The sequence below is a fragment of the Myxocyprinus asiaticus genome, chromosome 17, assembly GCF_019703515.2.
Source record: "Myxocyprinus asiaticus isolate MX2 ecotype Aquarium Trade chromosome 17, UBuf_Myxa_2, whole genome shotgun sequence".
NCBI classification, from domain to species: Eukaryota; Metazoa; Chordata; class Actinopteri; order Cypriniformes; family Catostomidae; genus Myxocyprinus; species Myxocyprinus asiaticus.
In genome coordinates this window covers 47442038-47467500 of record NC_059360.1, presented here as the reverse complement: position 1 = coordinate 47467500, position 25463 = coordinate 47442038, and the positions used below count along the sequence as shown (strand labels likewise).

Genomic DNA, 25463 nt, shown 5'->3' with positions numbered 1-25463 from the left:
CGTTGCCACTCTAGGGGCTGCCTATATCGCCTATGCCAGGATCCGCTACTGATTATAGAGCTCATATTCATATCAAATAAAAAAAAAATATAAAAGTGTGCATTAATTTTTCAAGAAAAATGATAGGGCTCTTAACCCTGTAAAGCCTGACATATGAAAGAATTATCAGAAAATTCAAATTTTTTGACATTAAACTGTTTATACTCTAAGTTTGTCTAAGACAAACTTTGACAAAATTAGAAAAAAGAAAAAGAAAAAAAGGCACATTTTTATTCTTTTTTTTTTTTTTTATGTACTGTATCATATTTGATAGATTAGTCTTTAAAGGTCATTATCCTCCTGAGGCCCAGCAATTCATTTATGTGTAGGACATTTGTTATTGAAGTTTTTCTTAACCCATACATGCTACAGTGGTAAATCTTGGGGTATTATCAGAGGACTCCCTGGGCTTTTCAGAGATACCAAATGTTTGAGAGATTGGCCATGACAACTTCCTCTCTGTAGTCTATAAATATGGATTGAAATGCATCACAGTTCAATTCATCACATCAAATACAACATGAATAAAATATACTTTTTTCAATAAACAATTTTTATCATATGTATTTTATGCACCAAAAACTATATTGACATTTAAAAAGGGGAACTGTTAAACTTTTTTTGCTGGGTCTCAGGACATTATGGTAAGATGACATCATAATAGCTATTAATGTAAAATAATGAGATCTTTATAATGACAGAGCAGGCCGAATATATGAAAATACACAGAAATAAAAAAAATCAAAAGCTCTGTGATTTAAAAATAAATAAATAATAAATTGTGGTGGGCATGAATGTAATGCAATGGTGATTGAGAGATTTACCTCAAAAGCCTGTTATACACGGATTTCAAAGAGGGTTTTTCAATAAAATAATATTCAAATTTTTAACCAAGCCTAAATTGCTTATATTCAGCAAATACTCATTTTAAAATATCAGTAACAATAATCATTACTGTCACTGTAACTTTATTAAAATAAGCTGTCATTTATCCCAACATAAGAGTCACTTTTTGCGCAAGTCCACCACTATTTTAAATAGATCGATATAAACATTGAAACCACTTTTTCTCACAAATAACGACTAGACGGTGCCATAAACATGTGAAACTTACATACCATGTTTGGCTCGTCAGCTTGAACAAAGAGTGAAACAGGAGCTGTCAAACATTGTATATCATATTTGATACATGGCTTTATAGTGTTAAAAGTGTGAAATAAACTATTTGTTGCTGTCCACTGCCATTGATGTCACAGCTCGCTAGTGAAGGATTTGGGACTGTGCATGCTCTTGTGTTGCAGTCAGCCAATCAGTTTAGCCATGATATAATTTTCCTGCGGCTCATGGCATTTTACAGCTCAGGTGATTGGCTGAACTACTGTAGTTCTGTGATAATAATCTAAATCAAAGTAAGTACTTCCAGGGCTGCATGCACCAGCCGAGCAACTGCCATTGAGATGAATGTGAATGCTAGTGGATAATGCTTTCCAGTTATATTAGAACTCCTTGGTTAAAAGCATCTCTACCAACATGTGACTTTTGTCCTTTGGGACGCCATATGCACAGTCTACAATTGTCTGTTAAGCCTTGTTGAGTTCCTTAAGAAACGAGGGGTCAGAAAGTAAAAGCGTAAACCACTCCAACCACCACGATGTTGCCGATGGTGGCGATGATGGCAATCCACAGCCAGATGGCATCACTGGACACGTGGCGCTGCTCATCTTGTTGCGCGGGTGCTGATGCAGGGGGTGCTGCGTTCACACTGGCCGATGAGTTAAAGAGAGAGTGTTCTGTACTGCAGTCATCAACGGGCGATGTGTCCATGAAAGCTCCGCTCATTACAGGAAGCTGAAAGACAAAGAAATGAATAATGTCAAGATTTAGTAGTTATATCAAACTAGATATATTTAGATGGATATGTGAGTAGTGTTTCTGGCCATGCAGAACTCGCCGCCATGAAGCTAAAGGGTTGCTATGTGATTGCTAATGTGTTCTGAGTGGTGTTTTGCTATGTGGTTGCTATGGTGTTCTGAATGGCATTTAGTATGTTGTTATATAGTTACTAAGGTGTTATTGGTGGTTGTTAGGACAGTACTTTGTGGTTGCTATGGTGTTCTGGATGGTTGCTACGGTGTTCTGTGTTTAGAGTGTTGCTATGTGGTTGCTTGCTGGGGTGAAATAGGTGGTTGCTAAGGTGTTCTGAGTGGCTTTTTTTGGGGGGGGGGGGGGGGATTTTTTCCCCTTTTTCTCCCAATTTGGAATGCCCAATTCCCAATGCGCTCTAAGTCCTCGTGGTCGCATAGTGATTCGCCTCAGTCCGGGTGGCGGAGGACGAATCCCAGTTGCCTCTGCGTCTGAGACAGTCAACCCGCGCATCTTATCACGTGGCTTGTTGAGCGCGTTGCCACGGAGACATAGCATGTGTGGAGGCTTCACGCCATCCACCGCGACAACCACGCTTAGTTCACCATGCGTCCCACCGAGAACAAACCACATTATAGCGACCACGAGGAGGTTACCCCATGTGACTCTACCCTCCCTAGCAACCGGGCCAATTTGGTTGCTTAAGAGACCTGGCTGGAGTCACTCAGCATGCCCTGGGATTCGAACTAGCGAACTCCAGGGGTGGTAGCCAGCGTATTTTACCACTGAGCTACCCAGGCCCCCCATTCTGAGTGGCTTTGAGTGGTATGTTAGTATGTGGTTACTATGGTTTTCTGAGTGGTTTTTAGCATGTTGCTATGTGGTTGCTATGATGTTCTGGATGGTTGCTAAGGTGTTCTGTGTGGCTTTATAGTTGCTAGGGTGTTATGTGTGGTTGTTAGGACATTGCTATGTGGTTGCTAGAGTTTTTTTAATTGTTGATTAGTTGCTCAGTGTGGTTTTTAGCATGTTGCTATGTGGTTGCTATATTGATGCTTAGGTGTTATGGGTGGTTGTTATGGCGATGTTCAGTGGTTGATAGGGTGTTATGTGTGGTTGCTAAGATGAGTTCTGACTGAGTGGCTACGAGTGTGCTATGTAGTTGCAAAGGTGTTATTGGTGGTTGTTAGGACAATGCTATGTGGTTGCTAGGGTGTTCGAGATGGTTGTTAAGGTGTTTTGAGTGGCTTTTAGTATGTTGCTGTGTAGATGCTAGGGGGTTATAGGTGGTTGTTAGGACGATTCTGTGGGGTTGCTATGGCGTTCTGAATAGTTGTTAAGGTGTTCTGTGTGACTTTTAGTGTGTTGCTATGTGGTTGCATGCTGGGGTGTAATGGGTGGTTACTAAGATGTTCTGAGTGACTTTGAGTGCATTGCTATGTAGTTACTAGGGTGTTCGTGAGTGGTTTATAGTGCTTTGCTTTGTGGTTGCTAGTGTGTTCTGAGTGGCTTCTAGTGTGTTGCTATGTAGTTGCTAGGGTGTTATGGGTGTTTTTTAGGACAATGCTCAGTGCTTGCTATGGTGTTCTTGATTTTTGCTAAGTTGTTCTGAGTGGCTTTGAGTGTGCGGTGTGGTTACTAGGGTGGTCTGGGTGGTTGTTAGGATGTTAATATGTGGTTACTAGGGTGTTAATGGTGGTTGTTAGGACAATACTGTGTGGGTTCTATGGTGTTCTGGATGGTTGCTAAAGTGTTCTGTGTGGCTTTTAGTGTGTTGCTACAGTATGTAGTTACTAATGTGTTTGGGAGTGGTTTTAGTGCATTGCCATGGGGTTGCTAAAGTGTTCTGGATGGATTCTAAGAAGTTCTAAATGTTTTTCAGCAATGTGGTTGCTAAGGTACTATGGGTGGTTGTTAGGACATTAATATATGGTTGCCTGGGTGTTCTTGATGGTTTTTAGGATGATGCTCTGTGGTTGCTAGGGTGTTATGAGTGGTTGCTAAGATGTTCTGAGTGACCTTGAGTGTGCGCCATGGTTGCTGGGGTATAATGGGTGGCTGTTAGAATGTTGCTATGTGTTTGCTTGTGTGTTCTGGATGGTTGCTAAGGTATTTTGAGTGGCTTTTAATCTGCAATGTAGTTGCTAGGGTGTTATGGGTGGTTTTTAGGACGATGCTTTGTGGTTGCTAGGGTGTTAAGAGTGGTTGCTAAGATGTTCTGAGTGACTTTGAGTGTGCAATTTGGTTGCTATGGTACTATGGGTGGTTGTTAGGATGTTAATATATGGTTGCCGGGGTATTCTTGATGGTTTTTAGGACAATGCTCTGTGGTTGCTAGTGTGTTATTAGTGGTTGCTAAGATGTTCTGAGTGGCACTGAGTGTGCACTATGGTTGCTGGGGTATTATGAGTAATTGTTAGGATGTTGTTATGTGTTTTCTAGGGTGTTTTGGATGGTTGCTAATGTATTCTGAGTGGCTTTGAGTGTGTGATGTGGTTACTATGGTGGTCTGGGTGGTTGTTAGGATGTTGCTATGTAGGTACTAGAGTGTTCTGGATGGTTGCTATGATGTTCTGAATGGCTTTTAGTGTTTTTCTATGTGGTTGCTAGGGTGTTATGGGTGATTGTTAAGGTGTTCTGAGTGGCTTTAAGTGTGCGATGTGGTTGCTAGAGATATCTGCTAGGATGTTTCGAGGTGGTTGCTTAATGTGCCAAGTCAAAAGAGCCCACCCCCATGTCTCTTTGATATTCTGGTGTTTAGATATGGGTTGTTGTTTTACTTTCAACGTTTTCACATAAATTATATTCCTATAATCTCAGTGGATATTGCTGCAGGTGCTCAGGTTGAATGAGTATAAAGATGTGTTCACCCATCAAAACAATCTAAACACATCAACACACACTTAACTACAGCAGAGAACGTTTCAGGAATGTAATTATTTTGTCAGAAAACATTCCCATACATTTTTCATGGAATTCTCAACTGTCTCAACACAACCGTGGGAAATAAGATCTATGTTGCTGGCCTTAGGCATATATTTCCACACATGCAAACCTGAACAGAGAACTGGGGCTTAATTAATGCATGATAAATATTTAAGATGTTGGAAGTGAGAGTGATTTATCAGTTTAGACAATTGAAGCCGTAAAAGTGCTGGTTCCTGGTGCATTTTTCTTTTGTACATACAGTATGAAACTTCTGAGTGCCTGAGAATACAGTAATTTAAAAAATAACACAGAAATGCTGCTTTAATATAGTGTTTTTAGCTTTGGCTCAAGATCAAATATAGGCACTTAAACTGCACAATAACATTATTTTGAAAGATCTAGTATAGTGCCAAAGATTTAAATGTTGGTATCTTAGAGATACAGTTGGCTAGTGATATTTAAAGACTGGTTATTTGTCTGTTTTTCCATCTCATGCTAAACTCTCTAAAATGATTAGGCACTTAAGACCCTATTTCCACATTATTAGAGGGTGGACTGTACAGCTCATTGCCTACTTGACTGATTGATTTTGTCAGAGAATCAACACAAATGCATGACTAATAGCCTAAGCGTTTTTGAACGCATTGTTCTTTAGCTCATGAAGGATGCTAGCTGGTGCTCTTTAAATGTGCATACATTACAAATACTATGTATGCAACAAGCAACAACTCCAGCATCAAAACAATCTAACCCTGATCTCAGGTGACTCTCATTTACATCATCTGTGCACTTTACTTGCAGGCACTGTGTGCTACAACTTTAAATGTAATGCAAATGTAATGTAAAAACTCCAATTTGTTAATCCTGATGGTTATTTATGCAGTTTATGTGATGCCAACTTCATCTGAGAAATATATTTTTGGTACAAACTTAAGTAGCTATGTGACAAATAAATGTCATGTGCAGAGAACATTAGCCTCCAGCAAAAACAAGAATTTTCCTGACAGCCGAGGTAGAGAAGATATTTAAAGCCCTGAGCAGGTGTCGTGTTCCCCTGCATTCAACTCTTGCTGTCAACCACTGCCTGCATGCTCACAAAAATGATTCCCTAAGTCATGCTCAAATAAGGAGCATTATCTGCTACTACAGAGCTCTTGTTTTGGGGCAATTTTGGGGGTCATTTTAGGACTAGAGTACTGCTTACAACTATTTTGTTTAAAAATAGTATGTGCAATAGTCTTGGTTCCGGAAGTAAAAATCTCATTCATGTTCTCCATAGGCGAATTGATTTTAAACAATAACTTATAAACATTTAAAAGCAGATGTACCGTGATCTCTGAGGTTTATAAACGATGGCATATGCTTCTGATGAAGACATTGGTCCACGCTATTTCAATTTCTTTTTTTAACACTTTAAGCTCTGAAGGTGTTTTTAAAGATCCTGTTTCATTGGCATCCCCAAAATTAAAGGCTTATAACTAGATGAAAACAACAACAACAACAACAAGGAGGGTCAAGTGTTTGGTATCACTGTAAAGAAAACTTTTCAGATTTTTTAATGATATAGATTATGATACATTCTGAGACTCTCAGCCTAAGAAACTTCTGAAAAATCACAAAAAAGCCAAAAATGTACTCTTTTTGTTCTTATTTATCTTATTTGACATTATATTTTTCTGGGTGTAAATAAGGTGGCTCCAATATACTGCTTTCGTTTTGTTTTCAATTATGTCAACTGTATCTGAGTAAAATTGTGTGTTGATACGACAAAGCAATCAAAAGTTATAGCATTACAAAAATAATTTATCATAGTGTCCAAAAACGTCTCCAAAACAAATAAAACATAATAATTGTACATAAGAACTACAATGACTAAAGGTTTGCATAGCATGCAGACATGATTTTAGTAATGAGATTTCACAGAATGAGTTTCATTCTGTGTCATTTAAGTCATCATTGAGTCTGTGTCATGTATTTGGCGCCATCTCCTGGTGGCCATATGTAACATTGTGCTTCATGTGGATTATCTAATGATCTTTGCATCTGATTATCTTGTGAGTGGGCTCGTTTGAAAGATAATCACCTCCTCTAAGTAATGGTATGTGATATTTTATGTTCCGTTTATTTTTTGTTAAGTTATAAGTGGAAACGCGGCATATAAGCAACACCAACATAATTGTCAAAGACATATACTTAGCTATTACTCGCTATATTTGTGTCTGAGAGTAAAACAAATGGGCTGGTTGTATTCTACTCTTTGAGAGCTTTCCAACAACATATGACACATGGCTATTTGATCAGTTTGATGTTTTTACTGATTTCAATAATATATACAGTGCAATTTTTTTTTAAATTGTCAAAACGGAACACTTCTGATTTGTTTGCAAATTTCAAAGCACTTGTTCAGTTTTGGTCATAATTTCAACATGCATTGGAAAGTAGAGCTTCTAAGCTTTCAAACGATACCTACTTTGTCTTGGTCAAGACTGTAGTTATTAATATTTTGATGATTATAATTCTTTTCTTGCGGGCCCGCCAGCAGGCCCATCCAAGCTTAAACGGTTAAAAATAGTGTTTAAAGATCTACAGTACCCATGATCCTGCAAAGAAAGATCCACCAATCAGAGAATTGTGGAAAACAATGTGTGCCAAAGGACTTCTGCGGAGACTAGAAAAGCAATAGTTTCTCGAATCGAGTTTCTCAATTCGATTACGTCATTGCTTGATGGGATTGTAGTTTATTCCCTCATTAAAGACGTTAAGTACACAGTCTTGTAACTTTGTCTTTTTGTTTGATTTTCAAATATTTTGCTTCATATCAAAATTTGCAATGTTGTGATTCACCTTGGAGTTGGTTGGTTTGGTTCATGTCTTAGAACACTTTTATGAAGTGTTTTTTATAGAATCCCTATTGAAACAATTAATAGGAGAAATACTTCTGGAACCAAGACAGCTGAAAAAGTGGGCAGACGTTGTTGCATGACCTCGCTATGTTTAATTTAGAGTGCTGTCTTTTTTTATTTTTTTATCCAATTTTGTGTTCAAATTGGAAGGCCAATTAAAGAAGGTCAAGTTAAGTTGTGGCAAACAGTATACCTGGCTGTATACTGCACATTTTGGCAAATGTAGTAGGTCATGCATGCATCCATTTGATATTTCTTCATTGTGAAATGTTCTTATAAGAGAGAGAGTGAGTTCTCCTTGCAGTTTAGAGATTTCATAACTGTTTTAAATGAGTCATTTACACAATTATGTTTTTCCCTCCAGCAAGAGTCTCATGGTTTCAACATCTTTTAACATTATTTCTGCAATATCATTGATCTTAAAAAGCCCATGGTATCGATTTTAACATAGCTAATATCCTTGTTAATACTTCAGTTCATGTTTTTTTTTTTTTTGTTTGTTTTTTTGTAATCTTATTGACAAACTATTTTTAACAGTTATTATAGACTACATTTTAGAATTTATCGCCACAGAGATTGTGTATTCTTCCGAGTTCACTTGATCAGCAGTAGAATGTTCAGTGAGCCATTTTAATGTTTGTGACAGGAAACTACAGCAGTGAAGAGGAAGTGTAATGAGCAGAGATGGAAACAGACCTCGAGCAACGAGATGACCGACTTCCACTAGAAAAAGAAGGTTGGAGGGCAAAAGTGATTTTTTTTTTTTTACTCACATCTGAACAGACAGACTGAGGGTACAGCAGACCGTCTGCTGAATTTCAGTAATAATTTGAGGGAAGACATTTCTAGGAAATAATACCAGCTTCAGAAGAACTTAATGAAAACAAACAAAGCAACTATAATTTAACATTTAATCCCACACAGATTTAGATTAGGGATTATGACTGATTTCTACAAATGCTATACACAGCAGGTCTGATAATCTTGCCTTTGTTAATTTATTAATCATATCTCAGTAAATCATTAGTGAAATTACACAGAATTTTTTGGGGATTATTATACAGTATATAATACATCCTCATGTACAGGTTTGTATGCTAAAAATGTTGTTAAAAAAACAGTAAACATACAACAACTGCATAGAAGCATTGTCCTTTGTTAGTTGGATGATGAAGGCTTTTGTTGGCAATTAATTGATAGTCTATGTATTCCATTTCAAGAGTGTAGTCCATCAATAGACAAAGGTAATGCAGGCAGAGATCAATGAGGTGCATCACAGTTCAACCGGCAGTTAATTTCAGTGAGGTTCAGTGGGTCCCTCCTAAATCCAAGGTTCAGGCTGTGGCATATGAAGTACGTATCTGATGTCTTACAGTTGGAGCTGGCATCAGTTCATCCTCTGAAGTAAAAAAAAACTGAAGTGATGTCTGGCTAGCACCGGCTGTAGTTTGTTGTCATCACTTAGCGACACATAGCAGTGGAGTCCGACACCAAGCAGGAACGGAGCTGGATCTGGCAGGCTCTGGTAACTTCAGAATATGAATCAATGGAAACAAATAGAATAATATTAACATAGATGCCATTCAATTTGATGCTTATAGAGTTATAGATCATGATGAATTGTTCTGGTTCCGGCAGGCCTAACTAAAGCAGCCTAATTGTGAGTTGATGGATAAATTAGGTGTATGCCTGGCTAAATAGATGAGTCTTTAGTCTAGACTTAAACTGAGTGAGTGTGTCTGCATCCCGAATACTGTTAGGGAGACTATTCCATAGTTTAGGAGCCAAATATGAAAATTATCTACCTCCATTTGTGGATTTAGATATTCTTGGAATTATTAACAAGCTAGAATTTTGTGATCGTAATGAACGTGATGGAATATAGTGAGTCAGAAGGTCACTTAAGTACTGTGGAGCTAGACCATTCAAAGCTTTGTATGTAGTTAACAGAACTTTAAAATGAATAAGAAATTGAACAGGTAGCCAATGTAAAGATGATAAAATGGAGCTAATATGATCATATTTCTTGGTTCTAGCAGCACTCTGTCAGCTGCATTTTGAACCAACTGAAGTTTATTTATTGAACTTGCTGGACATCCTCCCAGTAATGCATTACAATAATCTAGTCTTGAGGTCATGAATGCATGAATACATTTTTCGGCATCAGCAACAGAGAGCATGTGTTGTAATTTAGCAATATTTCTGAGGTGGAAGAATGCTGTTCAACAAACATTGTTAATTTGATTTTCAAAGGACAGATTGGTATCAAATATAACACCTAAGTTCTTTGCAGAAGAAGACGACATAACAGTACATCCATTGAGAGTTAAATTATATTTTTGCGGCTTATTTTTAGAGGTTTTTGGTCCAATCATTAGTACCTCTGTTTTGTCAGAATTGAGTAGAAGGACATTTCTGGCCATCCAATCTTTGATTTCATTGATACACTCTGCTCATTTGGAGAATTGTGAATTTTTGTTGGGTTTAGAAGAAACATAAAGTTGGGTATCATCGGCATAACAGTGGAAACTTGTTCCATGATTCCTGATAATATCTCCCAGGGGAAGCATTTATAAGGAGAAAAGCAGAGATCCTAAAACTGATCCCTGTGGCACTCCATACTTAACTTTTGCTTGATTTGTCAATTCCTCGTTTACACAGACAAAGTGGTAGCGGTCTGCTAAATAGGACCTAAATCATGCTAATGCAAGTCCACTAATGTCAACATAATTCTCCAGCCTATTCAAGAGAATATTGTGATCTATAGTGTCGAAGGCAGCACTAAGATCTAAAAGCACTAGAAGAGAAATGCAGCCGCGATCAGATAAGAGCAAGTCATTTGTAACTCAGATAAGTTCAGTCTCTGTACTGTGATGGGGCCTAAATCCTGACTGAAATTGTTCATATATTCAATTTCTCTGTAGAAATGAACATAGTTGGGAGGACACTACCTTTTTTAGTATTTTCATCATAAATGGTAGATTTGAATTTGGTCTGTAACTAGCCAATTCTCCAGGATCAAGCTGTGGCTTCTTAATAAGCAGTTTGATAACTTCCATTTTAAAGTTTCTTGGGACATGTCCCAAGGATAGCGAGGAGCTGATGATATTAAGAAGAGGTTCTGAGATTACTGGGAATACCTCTTTTAAGAGATTAGTTGGTATTGGATCTAACATACATGTTGTGGCTTTTGATTTTTTGATAAGTTTTGTTAGCTCTTCATGACCTATGACAGTGAAGGATTGAAGTTGCTCATGAGGAAAATTATGAGACACTAATTTCTGCGGTGCTGTGACAGTTTATTGCATAGTTCCATTTTATTTCTGATTATTTCATTTTTATCAGTAAGTTATTACTATTGTGCTGTGATGGAATATCTGGTTCAGTCAATGCTTTATTCTTGACCAATTTAGCAACAGTACTGAATAAACACCTAGGATTGTTGTGGATATTTTCTATGAGTTTGCTGAAATATGCTGATCTGGCAGCTTTTAGTGCCTGTCTGTAGCTACAGACACTATCCTTCCATGCACAGCGAAATACCTCTAATTTTGTATTCTTCCACTTGTGCTCCATTTTCTGAGCTGCTCTCTTGAGAGCGTGAGTGTGATAATTGTACCATGGTGTGGGGCTTTTTTCTTTAATTTTCTTTAATTGAAGGGGGGCAACACTATTAAGAGTGCTAGAGAAGACTGTATTTATATTTTCTTTTATTACATCAAGTTCTTCTAGATTTTTGACTTACTGAGTATGTGAGACAATTCTGGAAGATTTTTAGTGAAGCTGTCTTTAGTGGTTGAAATAATAGTTCTACTGAACAATAGAGTGGTGTAGATTGAGTGACATTAGCTGATTGCAACAAACAAGAGACGAGGTAATGATCTGAGATGTCATCGCTCTGCGGTAGAATTTCTATAGTATCAACATCAACTCCAAATGACAGAATTTAATCTAGCGTATGATTATGGTGATGAGTTGGTCCTGTCACATTTTGTCTGACTCCAAGAGAGGTGAGAATATCAATAAATGCTAATCCCAATGTGTCATTTTCATTATCCATGTAAATGTTTAAGTCACCATCAATTAAAGCTACATTAACTACCAGATCAGATAGAAAATTTGCAAATTCACCAAGGAAACAAGAGTAAGGTCCAGGTGATCTATTTACTGTAGCAAGGGCAAAAGATGACAGAGATTTTTTATTTATATCTGACGGTGTCACATAAGCATTATTAGTTCAAAAGACTTAAACTTATATCCTGTCCTCTGAGTAACACCAAAAACTTAAATTGTATAAACTGTAGCAACACTTCCTCCTCAACCCTTCAGAGGAGGCTCATGTTTACAACAATAACCTGGGGGAGTAGATTTATTTAAACTAATATATTCATTCGGTTTAAGCCAGGTTTCAGTCAAACAGAGCACATCCAGAATATGATCTGTAATTATTTCATTTACAATTAGTGTTTTGGTAGAAAGAGATCTAATGTTTAGCAGCCCTACATTTATATGATGTTTACCTTAAATGTATTTGTTATATTTCAAGTTTGCCCTTAATCAAATTTTTTCTAAATGATTTAGTGAGAGTTTTGTGTTTGGTAGTTCGGGGAACAGACACATTCTCTATATGATATCTAGGTGATACAGTCTCTTTGTGTTGTAGTTTATGTGACCTATGTGACATCTCAAGGCAGCTAGCAGATATTCCGATTAACCAGTTTGTCTGCTTCCTGACCTGGGCCCCAGTTAGTCAGATACTATCATTATTAAGACTATGAGCCAAATTACTAGAGAGGAGAGCAGCACCTTCCCTGGAGGGATGGAGTCCGTCTCTCTTTAGCAGATCAGGTCTACCCCAAAAACTCTTCCAATTGTCTATAAATCTTATGCTATTCTCTGGACACCACTCAGACATCCAGCCATTCAGTGACACTAATCTACTATAAACCTCGTCACCACGATGAGCAGGGAGGGGGCCCGAACATATTACAGTGTCTGACATCGTTTTTGCAAGTTCACACACCTCTTTTACATTATCTCTAGTGATCTTCGACTGGCGAAGCCGGACATCATTAGTGCCGACATGAATAACATTTTTAGAAAATCTACATTTAGCATTAGCCAGTACTTGTAAATTTGATCTGATGTCAGACGCTCTGGCACCCGAAATGTGGCTGGAGTCTCTATTTCCATATTCCTTTCAATAGAATCACCAATTATTAGGGCTCTTTCAACATGATTCTCAGTGGGTGCATCACTGAGTGGGGAGAATCGATTGGAAACCCTAACAGGAATAGAAGAGTGGTGTCGCTTTGCTGAGCAAGTATGCCGCCGAGTTGTCACACAAACACCCTGCTGCGGAGCTCTAGAGCCGGAACCAAAGTGTGTGTGTTGGTTGCTGTTCTACCCGCATCCAAAACAGTATCTACCAGCTTCTCTTTCTCACTGACCTCCACTTGCATTCGGATGCGTGTCTCTAGCTCATTAAACTTCTCTGTCAGCCTGACTAATTCCTTACATTTATCACATGTGAATCCCTCACTGCTGATGGAAGAAGCTATAGTAAACATGTGGCATATAATGCAGGAAGAAATAACATGAGCGGATGCCATGACTTACCGCAATTGTTTGTTGTTGTTGTTGTGGTTGTTCTTGAGTGGTGAGGGTTTGAGATCGATGTGGTTCCTAATCAGCAGATGTTTGAGATTGATGCAATAATCCGTGTAAAACACAGTGGAGAAAATGAATGCATGCAGACGAGACGCGAGATATAGACAAGTGGAAAAAAGCTGAAAAACAAAAAAACGATTGAAACGGGTGCGCACGGTATAATACACACAGATGAAACAGTAGAAAAGTGGATAAACTCGAAGCATGCAGTAAAATGGCAAAGGATAAAACGATGAACGTATAAGAATAAGAATAAGCAATGCTAAGTAGGCTAGCAAGCTACAAACACTCGTGCAGTGTGCCGTCAGCAAGACTTTGAACAGAGATGTTAACCAGTTCCAATGATTCCTACAAATCTTTATCTGTCACTCTAGGGTTCTTTTTTTAGAGCATTCTGCGATGTGCCCTTTGAGTCATCTTGGCTGGACGGCCACTTCTAGGGAGAGTACCCACAGTAATAAATCGTCTCCATTTATAGTCAGTTTGTCTAACAGTGGACAAATTAATATCTAAGCTCTTCAAGATAACTTTGTAACCCTTTTCAGCATGAAAAGCAACAGTTATTGATCGTAGGACTTTTGCAATCTCTTTTTGTGAGGCATGGTCCACATCAGCAGATGCTTCTTGTGAAAAGCAAACTCAAAATGTTTGAGTGATTTTTATAAGTCAAAGTAGCTCTAATCCACACCTCCAATCTTGTTTCATTAATTGAATGCCAGGTTTTTATTGTTTTTGTTGTCTTTAGCCTAGGGATTCACTTACTTTTTCCACAGCACTTTGAATGTTTAATGGGATGTGTTCAATAAAGACATGAAAGATTATAATTGTTTGTGTGTTGTTAGCTTAAGCACATTGTGTTTGTCTATACTTGCGACTTTGATGAAGATGAGATCGCATTTTTATGAGCAATTAATGCAGAAAACCAGCTAATTCCAAAGGGTTCAGATACTTTTTCTTGCCACTGTAGCTCTTATATCATAAAAATATTTATAATAATAATAACTGATTTTTTCATTAACCAACCTGACCCCAACCCGAAGTAATGCTGGAAAAACTGACCAAAACCTAACCCGAACTCCAACAGTTTGTCAGCCCAGCAAAGACGTTCCCCTAACATTAGCAAATAGTTCTCGTTTGGTTATTGAGAACCAATTCCTAAAGTTCTAGGAATGTTATCTCAAAGTTTTATTTTATAACATTGCATTAAACGTTGCAGAGAGCTTTTTATCTGACAACTGAAGGATTGTAGATTGATTATTGACAGACAGCAGGGTTGCAGAAAGAACAACGAAACATAGAGGTTAAGACAACGTTAGGGGAACGTTCTCCAAACATAAAGGTAACATTCTATTTCCATAAGAATATTCATTTCATTTTAATATTGATATTTCACACAGATACGTGACTTAACAATACTCTAACCATATATATATATATATATATATATATATATATATATAGACACAGAAGAGACTGTCAAGCTCATAAATATTAATTTTATATGCATTTTGTTTATTATTCATGTGTATTAATGAAGACAGTTTGACACACGTGAACTATGACGTGGTGAGATGGTTAGCTTCATCAAACTGCAATCTGTGATGAATAAAGGTTTTGTCCTCCGCTTCAGCACTTTGACTCAATAGTGCTCTCGGAGATTCAATAAGTCGACAATGGTATGAATCAGAGATAAAGAGAAAGATAATTGGAATAATAACTTGGCACTCTTTCCTGCAGCCTGCCATTAAAGGCTCTTTTAAAGACACTAATGCCAGCAGGCAATTTGCCATTCAAACACAGACCTTAGAAAGCAGAGATGATTATTGCTTCCTGTAGAAAAATCATTTCTGGTGCTACAAAGGTACAGTGATGGTATCAGGTGGTATTACTGTGGTATGTTGATATATAACAATGGTACTGAATGGTTTCCTTGCAAAAATGTACTGTGGTGGCACCAGATGGTAGAACCATTTACCTAAAGTTCATGTACCATGATATTTACATGACACTCCAAGGTAACACGTGTCTCCATTTCTTAAACAATATGTCAAACACCCTAGCAATGCATTACGAACCACTCAGAACACTTTGGAAATAGCATAGCAATGCCCTGGCAACTTTCCACAACACCCTAACCTCATGGTTGTGAGTTTTGCATGGGCAATCACCACTCACATTTTCTTCTGAAAAATGTACAAATCTATGAAACACGGCTAGAAGCCAAATATAGTATGAACGAGAGGTCTGCACTGCTTACATAATTTATAAGTGTGCGGACTTTCCTCTTGATGTGTAAAGTTGACTATGGCCTTGAGTGTTGACCCCTGAGAGGGGATCTGGTGGTCATGTCTATTCTTGAGTTAAACAGCATTGAACTGCCCCGTCAGTGCACTTCATTCTACTCCAATGAGACAAAACAACACATCACAACTCTTTCAAAATAAAGTTCTGTGTTTATTTCACTAACAAATTCAGGTCATTTGGATGAACTTTTCTCTACTGTTGATCTTTGTATTACCATTGTACATATACAGAAAAACATGTTAAACCCATTTATACTTCCGTGGTACCATAAAAAAAAAAAACATGGTATCGCCACAGTGGTGGTTCTTGCTTGTATGGCGTCCTGGGCGAACCCCCCCTCTAAGCAAACTTTAATCCAAAATACATGGTATTAACATGGTACATATATATATATATATATATATATATATATATATATATATATATATATATATATATATATAAAACATCAAGATACTTCCATGGTTCCATGTCAAAGAGCATGGTACTTTTTTGTTTCTGAACTTAGTACACTTCAAATAATTTGAGTTAAATTTTCAGTGCTAATTGGCCTTCGACACAAGAAATATTTGATTGACAAAAACATGGTTTTACCATTGTACAAAAAAAAACAAAAAAAAAAAAAAAAAAAAACATGGTAAATCCAAGGTACTTCCATGGTTTCATGTCAAGAAACAATGTATCATGATGCTTCCACCATTGTGTCCTTGAGTAAGGCACTTAACTCCAGGTTGCTCCAGGGGGATTGTCCCTGTAATAAGTGCACTGTAAGTTGCTTTGGATAAAAGCGTCTGCCAATTGCATAAATATAAATGTATATATTGTGTACGTCCCCCTCGTTCCAACAAAACAGCGGCAACCCACATCTCAGAATAGCATTCAGAGATGATATTCTTCTCACCACAATTGTACAGAGTGGTTATCTGAGTTACCATAGACTTTGTCAGTTTGAACCAGTCTGGCCATTCTCTGTTGACCTCTCTCATCAACAAGGTGTTTACATCCACAGAACTGCCGCTCACTGGATGTTTTTTGTTTGTTTTTGGCACTACTCAGAGTAAATTCTAGAGACTGTTGTGAGTGAAAATCCCAGGAGATCAGCAGTTACAGAAATACTCAAACCAGCCCATCTGGCACCAACAATCATCCATGCGATTATCTAATCAGCCAATCATGTTGCAGCAGTGCATAAAATCATGCAGATACAGGTCAGGAGCTTCAGTTAATGTTCATGATTTTGACTGTGGCATGATTGTTGGTGCCAGACGGGCTGGTTTGAGTATTTCTGGGATTTTCACACACAACAGTCTCTAGAATTTACTCAGAATGGTGCCAAAAACAAAAAACATCCAGTGAGCGGCAGTTCTGTGGACAGAAATGCCTTGTTGATGAGAGAGGTCAACAGAGAAATTGATAAAACCATGATACTTCCATTGTACCATGTCAAAAAACAATTTCTGGTTTGTAAACTATTGAAATCTGCTATTGATACAAAAAAAACATGCTACTTTTAGTACTTTTTTGCATCTCAAACCCCACTAGTGAAGTTTTAAGCATCAGGCATCAAAAGAGCAAATCTAATCTATTACTCCATTAAATAAAGTTGACTGCGCTCTCGGCTGTCTCACAGGAAGTCTTGTTTTTAGCAGTAAGACAACAGGCCGGGGTGTCACACGCGTGGGTTTTGTTGTGGCTTTGAGGGAGGTCATGTCAGACAGTATAATGCCACATTGTATTGCCACACTGAGAAATGAAGCCATGAGGCTCAATGAGAGAGAATTTACAGCGAGCAGAACACACGTATCAACCATCACCATAACAAGCCTCACAGCAGGACGGAGTCTACAGCGTCTCGGATCCAAACTGCATGCAACTGAAATCCAATTTGCAATTTATGTGTGCGATAAAGTCTGGTCCACTTTGCAGTTTATTAAAAAAATACTCTTGTCCTGAGAACTTTCAGTTAAAATCTGCCTTCATTGACTCTTGCCTTTAGTGTGTTCACTGATTTACCCATCAGCTATTACAAATATATGCTAATATTGAAAATTACATTTGGAGCATAGAATTCATAAGAATTATTCCAAAATTGGGATGACAACTCTGAGATTCTACTCTGAGCTGAAGAATTATTGTTTTTATGGCAACAATAATAAACAAGTTAAAACAAGTTAAAATACCTACCAGTGCTGAAGAAGTAATCCAAAGTATTTATATTATGTTACTGACCTTATTACATTTTATAGCATGTATTCTGTAATCTGTAGTGGAATACATTTCAAAAGTAACCCTCCCAACCCTGCATTTCAGGTAGCTTCCTATTCAAGACTTTATTTTAAGAAAGGTAACGTCAATGAACAAATTTGGATTATCATTCTATATTTATTTATTTAATACAAATGACAGATGTGAGTTAATATCCTTTAACCCCTTAAACTCTGGTGCATTTTTGGGCTGCCATCCACAATTTTTCACACTCAATTTTAAAAGCTCACCATTCACACATACTGTGGACTAAATGCAAAAAAGTGGTCCCATTTTTCAGAGAACTGCCCCAATTTTTTAAAAAAAAGACTCAAATTCTTCATAATTAATATTACATGTGTTTATAATATTATGATAAACAGATTTTTTTATTTTTTTATTGTCCTAATTTTGTAAACATGTAATTCTGGTTCTGTTCACTCTACCTCACTTTGAAAAGTCTCATTTTATTCCACTAGATGGCATAAAGCACTGGAATGCGCTCTAACACATTTTAGCCCTCACAGATGTGCTTGTCCATAGACATTCAGGCTAATTTTCAGTTCAAGCACCATCCTCGTTATTTCATCGTTTTTTCTGATGATTTGTTTTGCATGCTTTTCCTTCTAGATGGCATATTTTGTTCTGGACATTTAAGATATAACATTGGATTATTCAGTCAAGCAAGCTCACAGACAAGTAAACAATGGCTCATTTTTTAGAGAACCCCCAAAGGTAAAATCAGATAGTTTTTAGCTATTTGGGGCTTATAGCAGCAGATATCGGAGCACAGAAGAGACATTTGTATTTGATGATTTACAGAAATCATGTTTCAGTTTGTGATTCTTTTTAAATATTTTGAACTGTTGTATTAGGGAAACAAAATTAACTGTACAGTCACATTCCTGAGAATGAGAGCTTTCATATGATATATGACTTGTCTATGTATATGCTATGTGAAGGACTTTTATTTTTATATAAATATTTCTACCCCATTACATCTGGGGGGTGCTAATTTTTAATGCAAATGATTAGACAAATTATTTTGTTATTTTAAGTAACATAAATGCAGAAGTATATCTTTATCTTAAAAGTTCAGATTCTAAGCTTTCAAATGATACCTCATATGCCTGACTTATGTATACGGAGACTTTAAAGGATTAAGAGTAAACTTTTTTTTCCAACGATATAGTGCGCCCCTTTGGACCCTCCGGTGGGTCCATAGAGTTTAGTAATACGGTTCCCTAGTGTCGTTCCAAATCTATTTGTTTTTCCTTCTTCTATGGAACACAAACACATCCATTGAACATCAGATGACTTGAAATATGCCGCACGAATCGTATTGATTCGTTTTTTTTTTTTGTAGCATGTTCGTTGGTTGGTTGATTTTTCTCAATGGGAATAAAAGTCATACGTTTTTGCATGGGCCAACGTGTATGATTTCTCAAAATTTTTCCATCTGGTTAACTCGTACAAATTATTACGAGTTCAGGATGAGATTGTGTTGGAAAACTACATTAGTGTAATTGGACTTTTGACTCAAAAACGTATCGTTACCATGTGACAACTAGTCCCGGTCTCCGCTATACAGTTTATTTGCTACAATGCACCGGAAACAAAACTGAATATCTTTTGAAAATTTAAAGTCACGATCGTTGCAAACTGAGCAGGTGCTGCTCTTGCCACATCCCCTCGTTTAGGATTTCACTATATAGCTATTAAAGTGGAAAATAGTATTACTGACATGTATCTGTGGCTATTCGGCTACTTTGTGCTTGCAGCAATAAACAAAGTAAAGAGAAAATTCACACTGGGTTCACTGGACTGATGTCCTGTGGGGTTTGATGTGACACATTTGTTCTAGAAGATTCATTCCATTCAATGTGAGATCTCTGGGTGCTGCGAGACTTGCATCCCTTTCCGTAAATGATGAAGTGACTTTACAAAAGTTCTGATTATCCAGCACCTGCTGTTCCGTTGCGTTGTTGTCGCTGTGGTTATGACATATGCTTAACTGCGCTTGTGGGAGTCACATTTATTGCATTCAAATCAAAGCGTTCTGAGGTGAAGTTTGTGAACAAGAGTTTATCACAGTTCATGAAATATTCCCTCTGCTAAGTTAATGGTGTGCTGCATTCATTTGCAATCACTCATGTGTTATCTTTGCATCCAAAAGTCATCAAAAGAAAAATAGGTGCAATTGTTCACCCTCGTGGAGAGCATCTGCATTTCAAAGACTACATCAACGGTGAGATGAAATACAATCAATCTTTTATTGACTCTTTGAGTCTTATTGCCTGCAGTGTGTAAAAACTGCTTTTTCTCTTTCAATGAGATGTGAGTTTTCTGCCTCCACTATGATGGATGTTCAACCAGGTTTTTTTTTCCTGGTGAAAAATCACTTTAGTTTTAACTTAAAGTTGAAGTGTGGGATTTCTGGACCACTAGCGTAACCAAACAGAATTGAAAAAATAATGATTGTTTTCAAACAGGTTTCCTGAACACTCCCACCATTTCCATTGGTTGATTAGATTGTCCCGCCCCAAACTCACACCATTACTTAAAGGGGTAGTTCACCCAAAAACGAAAATCCTCTCATGATTGACTCACTTTTAAGCCATCCCAGATGTGTATGACTCTCCTTCTTCAGCAGAACCGAAGTGAATATTTTTATAAGCACATTTCAGCTCTGTTTGTCCAAACAATGGAAATAAACAGGTGCCATCAGGCTGCTGGCTGTTTGACTGTCCAAAAGTCATATTTGGGCAGGGCCATAACCACAATTTACTTTGAGGGGGACAAGTCCCCCCCAATAATCAGATATGGCCAGATTGTTGAAGTTGATTACCTTGTTGCTGTTCTGCTGCAGTCCATTATGCACTGCTGTCTAATTGTCATTAAGTTGTTGCAGGAATAACATGGTTTAAATAAGTTTATTTTTACCATGCTCAGTAGTCTAACACTGCTTGTCAATGTCATATGAGATAGCCAATCAAATCAATGAAGGCGGGACTTAAATTTTAGAAGCTAAGCGGGAACCCCGTGGATTATTCCAGTGTCGCGCATCAGCAAGCAGTTCAGGTTAAGAGTGTTAGTGTCATGTAAGATGTAAGTATCTAAACACGCAATATTTGACCAGTGTTTTATGATTGAAATGTTGTACCGACCGACATTAATTTCCAAGGGTGCAAATTATTCTCCATTTGGCAAAATTCACCGTTTTGAATTGAAAATATGTCACGTACAGTATGTGATTTGTATGTCATTCGTAATTGTGAATGTGAAAACATTAACAAAGAAGTTTTCAGTGAATCAGGCTTAAGACAAAGAGCGAATGTGTGTATGTTGTAGAGCAGGGGTTCTCAACGGGGGCGGTACCGCACCCCGGGAATTGCTGAGAGCAAATTAGTAGAGAGGGGGGTGTTAGGTTACAAATCGGGGGCGTTTATCAGTCATATAATCAAATCTATCATCAAATTCCTCTTTGCATTAAAACGTTTATCTAGACTTGGAGTATATCAGTTGGTTCTCAGTTATACGGGTTGGTATGCATTTGTACTGGAGTTCATCTGATTTTGAAGTCAAGCGTTGCATCTGAAGTATCCGGTTTAGCAGCGTCAAATACACAAATGGAGGCACAACCTCGGCTAATGCACCTGTATGACTCTGTAGATGGATACGGCTCAATGGACAGAGCAGCGCGAGCGCAAAGAAGGTGCATTTTTACTTGCAGACCAGTCTCGAGCTCAACTCATTGAGGGACAACTTGAGGGCAGTAAATAATTTTGTGTATTTTCTTTCTGCAAGCCAGCTGACACATTCATGTCATTTTATAGATACATCAGTGATTAGAAGAAATTCAAATTATATTAATCTTTTCTTGAGACAGCACAAAAAGATAGAAAAGATGACTGAAATAGGCAAATTGCTACTAGTGCAGACACAGTGTTTGTCATGTACTGTGTGAACTTTAAAAATACATGTATCTTTTAAAACCCAAAATTATAAACAATTTTGGGCCTTTATAACATGTAAATCCTTTATTCAGAAAAGTATTGCGTTCAGCACCTTTACTATATCAAAGGACCAAAGAGGACCATTATATTTGTGGCCTCAATACCCGTGACCCCAAACCCCCAAAATGGGTTGGTCCCCCCAGTGTTCAAGACATGGTTTTTAGGTATTTAGGCAGCATACAGTAAATGTAATCCACACGACTCCAGTCGATCAATTAAAGTCTTCAGATGCAAATCGATAGGTTTGTATATAACATAAATCGATAATTAAAATATTATTAACTTTAAAGAATTGCTTCCTGCCAGCAGTCGATGCATCATGTGATGTAAGCGCAATGGCACGTTCACACGGGAAGTCGGAAGTGCACGCTTTGTATACTACAGAGGAACGAACGTCACGTGAGAGTTAGGTCATTTCAAACAGCATTATAGCGCTGGCCGGAAGCACCGATTTAAAGTAAAACACTTTTTAATTATCGATTTGTTTCTTACACCAATCGGTTTGCTTCAGAAGACATTCATTGATCGACTGGAGTCGTGTGGATTACTTTTATGCTGCCTAAATATGACTTTTGGACCATCAAACAGCCAGGAGACTAATGGCACATGTTTTCATGAATTGTATGGACATACAGAGCTGAAATATGCTTATAAAAATCTTCACTTCAGTTCTGCTGAAGAAGAAAAGTCATACACACAGGCCAAACGAACCTTAGAGCACCCTCATTTGCAGACCAGGACAAACTACCGCCCGCGGTCAATTTATCATGTACGTTTTTTGTTAGAGCTTTCATTTATCTGGCTTTGGGATCAATCGCATTTGATACAATGTACTCAATATGTAAATATGTGTAGCTGTATTGTACATTTAAAGTAACTGCATTTAATTACATATGTAGTTACATACATATATAACCTTTACCTCAACCTCAGCAACAGCAAATGTACATTTTTTGAGAATTTTGCAGAACAGCATGTAGTTACATAATAAATACATTGTATTGCTTGTATTTTCATTTTAGTACATAGTAGTTAAAGACACCTCATATAAAGTGGGTATAAATATGGTATAAAAAAATGGTAATAATGGTACAAATATAAAAGAAGTAGATTTCTTGCAGTTGTGACTTCATAATATCTATGACGTCTTATAACAACATAAAGTCTCAGTTGCAAAAAAAGGGTTGCAATTGTGACATTATTTCTCACCACTGTGTTTATGAGCCGCAATTGTTACTTTCTATCTCACAACTGCGTGAAATAAGGGAGAATCGTGTGATACGAGGTCAAAATTACCTTTTTTATTTGTTCATTATTAACCTACGAATGGCTTACTTGTAGTTTCACTGTATTTGCATATTAATCTGGAATAGTCCATCAAATAAAACCAAACAGAATTAACTTTGCTGTCAGTTTCAAGACACAACTGATTCAACATTAAAAGAACGAATTGGTTTGTTACAGTTTTTCTCGATCGATTTTATGCATTTCTCTAAACTCAGGTCACTGCTCTCAAAACAATTAACACAGCCATCTGAACACTGTCCTAAACAGATTGTGCATGTTTCTTAATTTTCCAAATGTTCTCGAAACACTACATAAAAATTTATCTGATCCAAAACTCATGCTTTCAAAACAGTTAACACAGACAACTATATTAAAGTCATACTCTCAAATGCACATGTCAGGTTGCCAAATCCCTTCATATTAATATCGGTTGTGTTAGTAATGCACACAGCAAAGAAAATGCAATTTACTAAACTTTTCACACAACTATCATGGCTCTGCTATCTATAAAATGGGTAAAATATGAAAATTCAGAGCAAACAAACAATGAGGAGGAAGAAGAGGTAGAGTGGGTGAAGAAAGAGAAAATCTGAGGAAGAAGTGATGAGAAAAGGGGGAAGTTTTCTCAACTCTTTCAGGTGTGTGCATGGAAAGACTTCAGGAAAGAGCAAATGGAGATGGTGTTATGATGGTGAACAGAAAGAGTACATTAGGGTGTAAGATTAGAGTAAAGAAGGCTCAAATGATCTGCGAGTCCATCTAATTGACCGTGTTATGAATTATGGTCTCTCAAAGACACAAAGAGTGTTCGGCCTAACGTGAGCAGATCTACAGTGACTTCAATCTCAATAAAGAAGAAGAAGAGGGAGGAATGGCATTGGAAGAGGAAGAGCAGGGACAACTAGAAATTTAGAGACATTTTATTAAAGCACATGGAAAAAGATCTTTACGGTGGATTTTTATGATAAATATGTTCATTCAATAGTAGAGTTGTGTGTCTATAGCTGAACATGTTATGAATTTAATAGAGAACACATCTATAGTTTTGATATTAGTATTTAGTTTTAATCAATGCATTATCAGAAAAGAATACATTGCTTCATTATGCAGTGAAATTTAATTGTTCTGCAAATTTGAGTGTCTGTTTCTACGGCTGTGTGAATTGTTTTGAGAGCACTGATTATAGTTTGGAGAAATGTATAAAATCGACTGAGAAAAACTGAAATGTTCATATTGAGATCTCAGACTTCAGTATCCTGGAAAATCTGAGTACATTTTGAGATATTATTGAGACATATTCTCATGTGAGTTTTTTTTGGAGATAAAACAGAAGTGGATCTGCACACTGTTTAATTATTCCCTTTTATTCATTTAAAAACCACAGCAACGTTTCGATCAGAATGATCTTCATCAGAAACTTGCTTTATTTCAATGCTTTTTGCCTTGATCCAGCACCTGTTGTAGAAGTGTTGGATGTGCGTGCATTCCCCCTCTCCCTGTTTTTTTTTCTTTTCTTTTTTTTTAGGAGAAACATCTGAGAAGCATGAGACTTCAGCAAAAGTCTCTCATTGCTGTTTAGAAAAACGCATGAGATATTCCACCATGTGACCAAATCAATTTAAGTGAAGTTTAAGTTTGACAGGCAACATTTGCTAGATATTCAAAAAAAGCTGCCAAAATAACTACAGTCATCTCTCTTATTGGTTAAAGATCTTTAAGCTCTCACATGCTGCACCAGGTTATTAGGTAGATTTGAATGTAAAGCATAAATGTGCATTGATGCATGATGTTAAAATGCAGAAACCATGTCATGTCATACCTGCGCAGCCATAAATGAAAGATCCATGATGATAAATAGTTTAATTCCGTGATCTGAATGTGTCTTTAGTTCCTCATGGGATTTTCACAGAAGGATTCCTGCAGAGATTCCAAACATTCTCATTGATGGAGTCAAGCGTTTCTTCAGCCATAATTAAATTGTAAAAATCTAGAACGAGTGAACAGGGAGAGACCAGCACACAGAGTGAACCACCAGTGTTGTCTCTCTCTCTCTCTCTCTTTCTTTCTCTCTCTCTCTCTCTCTCTCTCTCTCTCTCTCTCTCTAACTCTTTCTCTCTCACTCTTTCTCTCTCTCTCTTTCTCTCTCTCTTTCTTTCTCTCTTTCTCTCCCTCTCTCTCTTTCTCTCTCTCTCTCTCTCACTCTTTCTCT

The 25463-nt window shown here is 37.3% G+C and overlaps 1 protein-coding gene across 1 annotated transcript; it reads right to left on the bottom strand.

Annotated features, from left to right (window-relative positions):
- Positions 1–1508: 1508 nt before the first annotated feature.
- LOC127455257 (uncharacterized protein C14orf132-like) lies at positions 1509–25215 on the bottom strand. The gene is made up of 2 exons (XM_051722990.1): positions 25074–25215; positions 1509–1887 (listed from the first exon to the last, which is right to left on the bottom strand). The coding sequence occupies exons 1-2, from the start codon at positions 25098–25100 to the stop codon at positions 1654–1656; spliced, it is 261 nt and encodes an 86-aa protein (XP_051578950.1). The 5' UTR covers positions 25101–25215; the 3' UTR covers positions 1509–1653.
- Positions 25216–25463: the final 248 nt, after the last annotated feature.

Excerpts from the sequence above, each read along its gene's own strand:
- LOC127455257 (XM_051722990.1), bottom strand. The coding sequence starts at position 25,100 with ATGGATCTTTCATTTATGGCTGCGCAG. Across the intron at positions 1,888-25,073 it reads TTTCATTTATGGCTGCGCAG|CTTCCTGTAATGAGCGGAGC; the intron begins GTATGACATGAC and ends TTTGTCTTTCAG.